The sequence below is a fragment of the Psittacula echo genome (genome assembly GCF_963264785.1).
Source record: "Psittacula echo genome assembly, chromosome: 1".
Lineage (NCBI taxonomy): Eukaryota > Metazoa > Chordata > Aves > Psittaciformes > Psittacidae > Psittacula > Psittacula echo.
Genome location: NC_137735.1, coordinates 90,874,320 through 90,886,783, shown reverse-complemented (window position 1 = coordinate 90,886,783; position 12,464 = coordinate 90,874,320). Strand labels below are relative to the sequence as shown.

General features: G+C 38.6%; 1 protein-coding gene across 4 annotated transcripts in view; it reads left to right on the top strand.

Annotated features, from left to right (window-relative positions):
- CRY1 (cryptochrome circadian regulator 1) overlaps positions 1 to 8,962 on the top strand; it is a 39,133-nt gene extending 30,171 nt beyond the window's left edge. Inside the window, exons 8-13 of one of the 4 annotated variants that reach the window (XM_080634647.1) lie at positions 2,172 to 2,323; positions 2,428 to 2,630; positions 3,408 to 3,509; positions 4,692 to 4,787; positions 6,202 to 6,309; positions 8,297 to 8,962. In XM_080634647.1, the coding sequence (XP_080490773.1) occupies positions 2,172 to 2,323; positions 2,428 to 2,630; positions 3,408 to 3,509; positions 4,692 to 4,787; positions 6,202 to 6,305 (657 nt within the window). In that variant the 3' untranslated portion in view covers positions 6,306 to 6,309; positions 8,297 to 8,962. Of the gene's footprint in view, positions 1 to 2,171; positions 2,324 to 2,427; positions 2,631 to 3,407; positions 3,510 to 4,691; positions 4,788 to 5,969 lie in introns of all 4 variants that reach the window. The other 3 variants (XM_080634646.1, XM_080634648.1, XM_080634649.1) reach the window with 3 other exon arrangements.
- The last annotated feature ends 3,502 nt before the right edge of the window (positions 8,963 to 12,464 follow it).

Below are 12,464 nucleotides of genomic sequence, written 5' to 3'. Positions count from 1 at the left end.
GCTCTTGTAACTGAGATTTTTTTCTAGTCATACTGTGTGAACAGTTCCTGTTCACGTCTCGCATCTGCTTCCCTGTGAAGGGAAAGCACCACAGGAATTAAAGGGGGAAGACTAAGTGCTTGAGAATGTCCTTTCAGCAATTTCTGTCCCTTTGCCCAATGTTAGAAGCGTGAGTATGTGCAACATGATGTGGCTGGAGTTTCAGTGCAGTTAATTTCTTTGCAAGTATCCAAGAGATGCTGAAGTTCAAATTACAAATGTCAGTCTTTTGAAGAAAAAAAAATGGAATAATGTAGTCTCAGCCTTTGAATCAGTTTTACGGTTTTAGAAGGGTAGCACATCTTGTACTAAGCAATGATAATCAACTGAAAATAGTTTTTAATGCTTGAAATCTAAAAAGGAGTGTATTTGCCATCAGGGTTATGACCTCATATTTATATATGTGTATAATCTTAGGAAATTTCAACTTTCTTCACAAATTAGTTGTAAGCCAATATCTTTAATTAAAAAAAACAAACCAACTGTCTTGGTTACACAACACTATAAGCTGCTTTAGGAATTTTCCTTCTGCAGTTCATTGATAAAGACTTCAAAGATGTACATACGCAAGTAATACAGCCAAACAACAAAGCTCTGTTTTACAGAAAAACACTTAACTTGTGCTTACTTTTGAAATAATAGATACGTGGAGGGCTCAGACTTGTGCACTAAAGCACGTTTAATTCATATGTCCGTAGCTAGCAAGAGTTAATCTGGCCTTCCCTGGTGATGTTGTTCTCAAAGTCTTTTTACATGGCAGCATCTAGTGGAGCAGTTGTGTGCTAACACTTTATCTTCATCTGAAGATCTTGTTACATTATGAGTCCCTTTCTATTTAAGAAGTTTTTTAAAAGTGTTTTAAGATAAATTTTGTTAAGAACAAAACAGAACACACACTTTTTCTTTTTTCTTCTTTTCCAAACAGTTGCATCTATTTAGACAAAAATGCTTTTCTAACACTTACTCAGTGCATACTGTAGACTGTATGCCTTATTGAATATATGTTGAGAGAGATATCCTTGTTTGACGGTATTACCTTAATTAGGCTTTATTTTGGAATACTATTAGTTGAAGGTGGGTGGCAGTAGTAAGGTGTTAAATTTTAGTGGCTTAGTGTGAAAAAGATTATTGTTTCTTTGGAACATTTGGAGACGATGCAAGTTTGAAAGGAAAATAGGAACTTGCAAAAATATGTATTAAATAAGTATCTGTTTTGAAAACAACTTCTCAGTGCACTGTTTTTATAAAAGGTACTTGAATGTTCTCAAAAGGTACTTGAATATTCTTCAAAGAATAAGGCTTCTCTTTATTTCTTGTGAACCTGAGCTGCTGGTGATCTGACTAAGCAGACTAACTTCTTTTATACAAGTTAGTAATGTCTGTGTTAATAATTAAAATAAAATTGGTGATGGAGACTTGAATGTTTCACAGCTATTGAGATCCAGATTTAAAGTAAAACCCTCATAAATCTTCAACAGCCTCATAGGTTATATTTAACATAATAAGGATACCAGTTAGCAGAGAAGATTTTTGTTGTTGTTATTGTCTTCAGATCGGAGTTCATTATCTGTCCCACCATTCTACAGCATGTTTGGTGGTTCATATACCTCCTGGAATTTATGTAGGTAACCTCAAAACTGTGACTTACTAGATTAACTATTGGCCTTCAAGAATACAACTTCTGAATGTTTGTGCCAACCTGGAACTCTTGAATTCTACTGTTGGGACTCCTTGCATAGTGGAAGGTGCTGCACAGGCTGAGGTATTCAGACTGACAATCTGAGTTTGAAATGTGCTTTGTGTGTTCCCTGTTTTCTGGAAGTTTGCAAAGTTTACTCTATTCCAATGTGATGAAGCAACTCTTCTGAAAGCAACAAATACCACTTGCAAGCAGTCAGGCTTCAGCCATCCTTTGGGGATTTAATTTTATAAGGCTGTGTTAATGCAAGAATGTGTAACTTTTTTTTGGTTGTAGCTTTGGCATGTTTACTAAGAGCCAAGGCAGTCACATTTTGTTCTTGAGTTTGGCATTTAGGTACTGAGCATTCCGTGAGTATTGCCAGGTAAGAAAGAGTGTAGATGTCTCAAAGCTGTGCCATGTTCAGGCTAACTTGTTGCTCTCATTTCTTAAGGTCTTTGAAGAGCTCTTACTTGATGCAGATTGGAGTGTGAATGCTGGAAGCTGGATGTGGCTATCCTGTAGTTCCTTCTTTCAGCAGTTTTTTCACTGCTACTGTCCCGTGGGTTTTGGCAGAAGAACTGACCCAAATGGGGATTATATCAGGTAATTCCCAACCAGAAATTGCAGCAATCTGTGGATGTCAGTTTAAACTTAAGCTGACAAGTGGCCTTATACTTAAAATGACCTTTTTTTATTATTATTTTAAGACGTTATTTGCCAGTACTTAGAGGTTTCCCTGCAAAATACATCTACGATCCTTGGAATGCCCCCGAAAGCATCCAGAAGGCTGCAAAGTGTGTTATAGGAGTCAATTATCCCAAACCAATGGTAAATCATGCAGAAGCGAGCCGTCTGAATATTGAGAGGATGAAACAAATCTACCAGCAGCTTTCACGATACAGAGGACTGGGTATGGCTGTACAATATTTGCTTTATTTACTTGAAAACTTCTCTCACCTTCTATCAGTTATTTTGTCCCCTACCAATGGTAATCGGGTATGAGCTCAGTGTGGTGACCAGGGTTGTGTATCATATAAATGAAAATATTAACATGTAATAAAGGGAAGGGAAGAAAGACTGAGGAGAGTGCCTCTTCCCAAGTCTTACCCAGAATTTTTTATTCTGTGGGCTTTTAGAAGTTCTTTGGTTAAACTGGGTCTTCTGTGCATCCTGATCCTCTTGTATAGACAGGTTTTAATACCAGTGATTAGAGAATTAGTGTGGTTGATAACTTCAACCATACTGTATTTGCATTTGCAAACACTGTTGCTCAAATAGAGACAAATGCAACCGCTGGTAGCATTCTTCCTAGTTAGGAAAGACTGTCCTCTTTGCTCTGAGAGGTAAAGCTTGCTCAGGAAGGTGTAAGCAGGCAGTATGTTCAAGTATTGGATATTGAATCAGGATGCATTGCACTTCAACACAACATAACAAATACACGTAACTAATGAATATTGGAAAAGTTATGTGGAAGATCATGTAGAAAATGCCTATTAAGTAATTTTGTACTAAAATTACTTGGTGAGATCCCAGAAGTAGGCAGGATAGATGTTCTCCTGTTATGAAGGTAAACTCACTCAGGGTGAGGGTGGAGAATTGGCTATCATTAGAAAAAAACGTGCTACACTTTATCTTTTCTTTTTTTCCAGTCTGTCTTCACAGTTGTATGTTTTATTTCATTGCGTAGGTCTTCTTGCAACAGTGCCTTCTAATCCAAATGGAAATGGAAATGGTGGCCTCATGGGCTATTCACCAGGAGAAAGCATTTCTGGTTGTAGCAATGCAGGAGGTCAGTCAAATTATTTTAATACATAGAATTATTGGAACTGAACAGCACAAACTTATTTTTTTAATGTCCTTGGCATTATGTATTGTAAGAAAGAACTGTATGCACAAGACAGTTCTCAGTGTAAGTCACAAACATTTAAAATTTACTCACTGGGTTTGGTAGTATTTACGTATAGATGAAATCTATACGTAAATACAATAATACATGAATACATCTTTAGATTTGTTTTTATTTCAAACATGTAAGAATTTTTAACCTGTTTTCTTCTCCTTGAAACTACTTATAAACATGTATCGAACAGTTTGATTTCAAAAGCATTTGAATGTGATTTTCTTCTACAAGTCTACAAGCATCCTGGTACTTATAATAAGGAGTGATTCATGAGTTTTCAGCTCAGAACTATTAATTCGTAAAATTTTCTAAGCATCAGGTTGCTCTCTGGAATTTAGTTCTACCATAATATGGTAGAATATGGCGGACAGTGTCTGAAAAAAATGAATATAGAATCTATCATCCAGTTCTGATGAAAATTAGACAATTATTGTGCTTACTGTAACGTACAAAGACTAGCATTAACTAGTTACTAATTAAAAAGTTAAACAGTATTAACATCGTATAAATCCATGGTGCATCAACATCTTGAATACTAGGTACACCTTGGACTTCTTATAAAAGGATACAGCAGAACTGGAAATTTACTGGGTTTGGGTTTATGTTCTCCTTAGGCTTCAGTCAAGGTTAGAAGCAGATTGCAGAGAAAGATGGACCTTGTTCTCAGCCAGTACAGTTCCTCTCAAAGTCTAGGCTCCTTAAAGCTGAGTTCTTGAGCTTTAATTTCATAAGCTCAGAGATTCAAAAGACAGGAAAGGCTTAGTTTAAAAAAAATAGTGTTTAATAAATTAATATTATGTGCACTCTTTTCTTGAAATATATGTATTTAAATGTGTACATGTATTTTCACTTTTCACATCAGAAATGTATCTGTTTTCTGGGAGGTTACTGTGTATTCATTTGAACTAGCAAGCGTGAATTTGGACCTGTTCTGAGGTGGTTTGTGGTGAGGGATAAAAAACCACAATCAAAGTCTGCCTCTTGAAGAGCAGAAAAGGAGTCCCCAACATTTTAAATATTGGAACTGGAATTGTATTTTCTGTTACGTTTAAGTCTTAACTGTCTCTCCAGGAGCTCAGCTGGGAACTGGTGATGGTCATACAGTTGTTCAGCCATGTGCCCTGGGGGACTCTCATACAGCAGGAGCAAGTGGAATTCAGCAGCAAGGTATTATGGCAGTGCCTGTCTGTAGAGGATCTTCAAATCCTTGCAACTGTGGAAAAACAGACAAAACATCAAAAGAACATGGATAGGTTTTTTTGGTGACAGCTGCTGTCTACAGCATTGAACTGGCCTTATTTCTGTTCTTGAAACATAAAAATAATTTGTTAGAGTGAACTTGCTTGTCTTGTCACTTTTACCTCTAAAATGCTCAGAGAGAACAGTATTTGTATGCTTTGATTTAGAGGGATCACAAGCATGACTAAACAAAAATTAATAAACATTCTAAATTAGGTTATTCTAAATGAAAGATATTGAAAGAAAGGTCCAGTTTGTGTATCTGATAGCAAAAATCTGCATGCTACCTTTTAGCTGATTTCTCTGCCACTCTTCCCATATATAATCAATTTCTACAGTTTTCTGTGGATATTCTCATATTATGGAGGCAAATTTTTGTTACTTTAATTATACAGAAACTTAACCTGTGATTTGTGATAGATCAAAGTTGCAGTCAAGTTTAGCACAAGTGTTTCTTTCTTTGCAGACTTAACAGAGGTTGTGTTTACTGATGATGAAAGATTGTAATCAGTGTTTTATTTAAGCATCCAGAACATCACCAGAACACCACAACTGTTCAGAATAAGAAACCTTGCAACTGCTTTTGCTGATTTGCACTATTCATGCAGAGCAATTGGTGTCAAGGTTGCCAGCAAATAGTTTGTGAACCAGAAAATAGTTTGCATCTTCCTTTAAATTACTTACATATATTTTTTCTTTCTTCACAGATTAGTTATGCTAAGGATTCAGTAGCATTGCTATAACAGAATAACAAAAAGGATGAGGAGACTTGGAGGAGAAAAAAAATGTTAAAATTGATAACAAATTAGAGTTATTTGGATATGTACATATTCTCCTTGTTGCAAAATTAATGCATAAATATGTAGGCGCTTAATATTGTTCACTCTGCATATAGAAGTGCCTATGTATTTAACTGCTCTAGACTCCCATGAGGCTTTTTTTTAATCATAAGAAGTCTTTTGCATTCAGGATGTTTTCTAGCAGGATTTTTCTTGCTGATGGAAAATAAATCAATTGGCTCCTTTTTGTTGTTGTAAAGAATGTAGTTGTCCACTTGCTTGCAATTCTAAATTTGATTTATTATAATAAATATGTACTGTATCTGAACAGGTTACTGTCAAGCAAGTAGTATTTTACATTATGCTCATGGAGACAATCAGCAATCACACTTATTGCAAGCAGGTAATTTAAAGAACAACAAAACAAACAAAAAAACAAACAAACAAACAAAAAAAACAAACAAAAAAACCAACAAAAAAAAAAAAAAAAAACTAAAACACTTTTCCTGAATATATAAAGGTGCAACAGAGTCTTAATATAAATACTGGTTTTAAATTATCAGGAAGAACGGCCCTTGGTACTGGCATTAGTGCAGGGAAACGCCCAAATCCAGAAGAAGAAACTCAGAGCGTTGGACCAAAAGTCCAGCGACAGAGCACAAATTAAACTGGTAAGATCTGAGACACCTTAAAGTTATCCTGATAATGAGTAAACTCCTGTACAGATTTTGTCTATAATAATATTCATATCACTGCAATGCAAAGAATCCCAAATTATTGCTGTAAATATTTCAGTTCCAGGTACTGTACAAACAAGCAGTACAGAATCCTGGCTCTAGAGAGTTTACAAAGTATGAGGTAGGAAGTAATTATAAAACTAGAACTAGGCCAGCGATTATCAGACACAGATTGAGGTGTTAATGAAAGGGAAATGGATAAACTGTGGCTTCACATTCATTAGCAGAGCTACTCCCTGCTTCCGCATCTCACCTGAAGTTCTGCCAGCCCGACTGTTTGTGTGAATGTACAGTAACCTGAAATCGGGAGACTAACACAACTAAAGGCTCAGGGACTGGCTTAGAGTTTCAGACATACAAGTGGACTAAGCAGAACATGTTTTAGAGAGAGAGACTGCAAAAAACCTGCAAAATGGTGATGTAGTCACTGCATGGAAGGATGTAGGGACAAGGAAGATTTGAAGACCTGAGCATTTGTCATTGATCTGTAACCTAAGCTGGATGCTTAGATTGCCAAAGTTTGTCAAGAGCAGCTGTGGTGAAAAGCACTAGGGTTTGGAGAAGGAAGCGCTGCTAAATCTATGTGAACAGGTGTGAAAATGTGTAGAGAGAAGCAGTAGGTTGGAGGAGGGAAGGAGTTTGGTAGGTGTGCAATCATCAACATAGAGAAGATAAGTGGATTTTGTGTTTTGGATGTGTTACTTACAAACAGAATAGAGAAAAGAGAATGCCAAGGGTGTTATACTCTTTCTCCCATTGAGCTTGATTTGAGAGGAATAAGGAAAATGACCTGAAAGATAAGTTAGAGTAATTAGGAGGAAAGCCAAAGAATGGAGGGCTATCTGAAACAAGAGGGGACAAAATTTCAAGACTAGGAGTGTGGCTGTGTAGATTAAGGGTGATTGAGATGTCATTCTGTCCCTGTGCTTTTATAAAGAATAAATTTAGAGTTGATCATTATGGAGTTTGAAGAATAAATAAAAATAGGTGAGATAATAGCACATGGAGGGCCTTTGGTGGAATTGGAAGGTGGGGATTCCATACAGCAAGTACAGAAGCCGCATTCAGCATCTGTAGAGCTACAAAGAGAAATTCTATCTGCTTTGTTTGGATTTGGTAGCAAGATCTATTTCTGGTTTTGCTTGTTATGTGGTGTCAGCACTTTGACAAAGTTATTGTGGTGATTATGAACTATTGTGTTGTATTGATCTGATTCAGTGAAGAGCCACAGCATTGGTTCCATGATGCCTGTCACTTGAAGTGAGCTGAGACCTGCTATTTTCTCATGTACTAGAAGCACTGTAAACTGTGCTTCTGTGTTCTCAAACTGATTTCTGGTACTTGGATGGGCCTGAGCGGAACCTAGTTCCAAAAGAGTCCGTGTTTCAGTAGCTGTCTTATCAGTAGTATGTGTAGATTCATTCAGCATCCATGTTTTGTATTGCAGAATTCCTTAGGTGCTCGTGTCTATAGAAGAAGTGCCTGCAGAGCGAACGTCTGGTTCCTGTCTAAGCTCTTTTTCAATTGAGAGACAGGTTGGAGGGGTTTCTAGTTTGGCAGAGAAGGATGACTTTGTTAGGGGTGTTCAAAGCATGCTGTGAAAGCATGGTAGTCAAATACAAGTATCAGCCAAGAACGTACCCAAAACCACTGCTGGTGAAAGGATGTGTGCATTCTGAATAGCACTGAAGTACAGAGGATGTTGGGTTTCTCTTTTCCTCCTTTCTTTTTTTTCCTTCTTCCCCTTTTAGCCTCTAAGGAGTAAGAAATAAGAATTGAGTATTTGGGCCAATACAAATGGGGATAGGGCTTCCTGCACTGAGAAGGGGGGAAAAGAGTGTTGGTCCCTCGAATTATTTCTGCCTTCCTCAAAGACTCAAGACAAACTGTTTAAGAGTAATTTTTCTCTTTTTCTTTGCAGCATTACTGGAAGAGACCATACCACTCAAAGAACACACAGGATAAAATTCCTGCTACTCTGTATCGGAACTAAAGTGTTGTGAGAGTACATGTACTAAAATGACATAGTTTTTCATAAATTATTTTCAATTGTTCTCAGTTGTTGTAAACAAGTCCAATTTTTGGAATGTGTTATTTCTAACTGGCATTTCTATGGTTTTTAACTTTTTAATGACTTTCACAAAGGACAAATTGAGTTTTGTATATAAAGTATTTGGTGAAGAATTTGCTAACTTAATGTAAATATAAGCATTCATGATTAGTGATAGACCCATCAATATATTTTTGATAATCTTTCATGTATATGGTAGTAGGGAAACGCTCGTAGTGATGTTCTGTAAAATGGATGGACATAGAAGGTTTTGAAGTTTTTAAATTGTTCTTATTTTTAGATTCCAGAGCTTGACCTCTGTATGATCAGCTTCATATTTTCATAACGTAAGTGCTTAGGACTGTGTTTAATCAAAATCAGGCGACTTGTAACCTTTATTAATCACATCTGTATATAAGTCATATGCCAACTTTTTGTCGAGTTGTAAAATTTTCATGTGTATGTCCAGTCCTTGTATTTCCCAGTTGCCTTGTTCAGTAATGACAGACCTTGTTAATAAAATTATATCTGTAGATACATATGTCTTTTGTGTACTCTGTTGCTGCGGTACATGTCACGAAACAAAACTGGTTCAAGAAAGAAGGGAAGTGTAATTTTTAGACTTAAGCTGGAAGCCACAAACAGTGAACTATACCTTTCACTTCAAGTTTTATGATACTGAAGGAAAGCACTATCCAAATTATTCAGGCCTGCATGTGTGTGTTCTTGCCACTAAATGTTTTCCATCAATATAGTAAGAGTTTCTTCAATATGTAGTTTAGTTTGTTTTGGGTTTTTTTTTAACTATAACTGCAATTTGCTTGATAGCTGCAGCTAATTTGCTGCTCTTCGAGGATGTTAATGTCTAAAACCGTATCAGGTTTGCTGACAATTCAGTCAATACTGTTTCAAATAGAAATGTCTTCTTAGGCTGTTAAGATCTGTGAAGCAGCAGAGCAGTCTGAATTACTAAATCTTACATATAACTAGGTCAGGTACCTACTTGAATGAGTGCACAAATTATTTCTCATGTTGGGGGGAGTTAATTATCTCATTCTTAGTATCACATGGGTGACTACCAGTCATGGGGCACTTCTGTGCTTCAGTTTAAAATTCAGACCAGATTTATGGGTTGACAAGATATGCAGCACAGTATTTGCTGCAGCATAAACTGCCATGGTTCTGCCTGTTCCTAGATTTTAGATGATAATACTTAAGTAAGTATCTCTACATAGTGATTTGGATACAATAGCAAAATCAAAAGTACTCTTGAGAAAATACAGGCATGCTTATTGTCTTGAGGCAGGGGATCTTTGGCTTATCTTGAAGAAAAAAAATATCTCAACAGTGACAATGGAAAAGCAGATGCTAAGTATTTTCCACAGATCAGTCCAAGTAGAATGGGGAGGTTTCCTAGGAACGTACATAATCAGTAGAATAAACAGTTCTTCTGTTCATTTAAGTAGTCTGAAAAAAAACCAACCCAGCCCAACCTTTATAGGCTTACACTGTCTTAGGAAGTATTTTATTCTGTCAAAATAAGATCATACTGGATTTTTTCTGCTGACTTGTATTAAGAAGAAATCATACCATCTACATTCAATATTCCACCAGCTTTTCTGAATGAATAGGCTGTGAAACTCCCACAGAAGCTTCATCATCAAGGTAAGAACATGCTTTCCCCCAACTACTCTGGAAGTTCAATAGATGAAAGAAAAAATTTCCCAAGGAGTTAATTTCTACTGTAAGTTAATTCCCAACTCCTTAGATGCTAAAAGGAGGATTTCTTTTCTTGGTGTAGGCAAGCCCTTAGATTAGCAAAGGAAAATCTGTGATGGAGGTGCCGTTTCTCTTATGTGCTAGCTTGAATGAGCTCTGGTGTCAGGGCTGTGGTGGAACAGACAGTCTGCAAGTAGGTTAGTGTGGGAGGGGGGAGAAGTTGCCTTCTGAGCAGCAGTAGCTTCATAAAAGCCCCTTGCTTCATATTCTTCCCTCCTACTAATCCTTGCCATAAAAATAAATAACAAAAGGCTGAGGCTTTGGCTACACAGAAAAATTGGCCAAAACTATTGTAATGTGGAGGTTTTCTTCCCCTGGCCCCACTACCCCTTGTGATTTTTCAAGTTGGACATGTGTTATAAACCCAGTATGGATACGGGCCAGGATATTGTTTCTCGTTTGACCACTCCTCCGGAAACAGAGCTTGAAGTATTCCTCAAGAAAGCTCTGTTCCCAAGGGGTTTAGCTAGCCTTTCCCTCAGCTTCTAGGGAATGCAGAGGGGAGTGCTGCAGACTGATGGGTTTTGGAAACTAAGCCCCAGGAAAATGTATTCTGAAAACATGCAGGGACCACTGTATTTGATAACTCCCAATGGAAAAAAAAATAGCTTTCAAATGTCTTCAAGCCTTTGGAAACTCTTTCCAAAGGAACTTGCGTGTTCTGTCTTACACTGATGCTACCTGCTTAGAGAGGTTTCTGAAAGGAGGGGAAGGGAAAGGAGTTGAATTGAGAGCAAACCTGCAAAGGCCCTTGGCTGATTTGAAATGAGAAGTACCTGTCAGTTAGAAGCTACCTTTATGCTGGTCCTTAGAAACGCAGTTGGCTAGTTTCTGTTGAAGAAAAGTGACATTTACATTAACCTTCCTGTAACTCACCAATTCTGCCTGTATTTGGCAGGAGCATGGGGCAATAGTGAGCTGCGATACATGTCTTTCCTACTTACCTACCTTGTCAGGAAAAGGCAGTTTGCAAACAAATCTGGGTGCTTGCGTTATTCCTATCAGTGATGGTTTGAAGCCTGGCTTCCCACCATGGCAGGGCTTGCTGCAGCTGTCCGCAAACCTCTGGAGAGCTGTATCACAGGAGGTCTTTGCTGTGAGGGCAAAAGACAGCATTGGAATAGGTTGCCCAAAGAGATGGTGGAATCTCCTTTACTGGAGATAATCAAGAGCCATATGAACACAATCCTGAGCATTGTGCTTTTGGTGAAGAGGGGCTAGACGACCATCAGCAATTCCATGATCACTGTATTTACAGGTATTTTTGGCTACTGCAAGTATGCTCAGAGATTAAAACATCAAGAACTTTCAGGGTGTTTGGTATGTTTGAATCACAACTGTTGTTGCCTATTCATTAAGTTCTGTGAGCTTTATTACTTTAAAATTAGACTTTAAAGTCGGAGCAGCTCCATCATCGGTCCGATATGGAAGGTAAAAAGTACATCACTTAGATACGTTACCTACGTGCGCCCAGCCGCGGCTGCTGCCCACCGCTGGGTCTCCCGGGCGCTAAACAGCGGCTTGAGGCGGGGAGTGCTTGCCGTTCCCGCCCTGGTCCCCTGCTCCGCCGCTGTTTCGCGCGGGGTCTGTAGGTGGCGCTGTGGGTGCTCGGAGCGCTGCGGCACAGGCGGTGGTTGCAGCCTCCTCTATCCCCGATAGGGGCTTCCCACCGCCTCGGAGAGCAGCGGCTGTGCTGGTGCTCGGCCCGCGGGGGTAACGTCCGAGGAGCCTGCTTATGAGGGCTGAGAGAGAGAACGTCGGTTTTGAGAAGGGAAAAAACGGCTCAGTCAGCCAGAGCATTCTGCTAACAGCTGGGGAAGGGGGAATCTGTAGAAGTAACAGAATTGCTATATGGGTGTAATAAGAGTTACCCCGTGTTTCCAAATCGGAAACCACATCTCTTCCGTTACTCTGAAAGTTCCTTTTCAGGAGTGCTGTCCTGTGTGCTTGCCTGCTTAAGCCTAAGGAGGAATTGAGCTAGTCCGGAGGAGGGCCACAAAGCTGGTCAGGGGGCTGGAGCACCTCTGTTCTGGAGACAGGCTGAGAGAGTTGGGCTGGTTCAGCCTGGAGAAGAGAAGGCTCCTTAAGGGGAGACCTTAGAGCAGCTCCAGTGCCTAAAGGGGCTGACAAGAAACCTGGAGAGGAATTTTTTGTAAGTGTGTGTAGTGACGGGACGAAGAAGAAAGGTTTTAAACTGAAAGATGGTAAATTTAGATTGGACATTAGGAAGAAATTCTTCTAGGCAACTGGCACAGGTTGC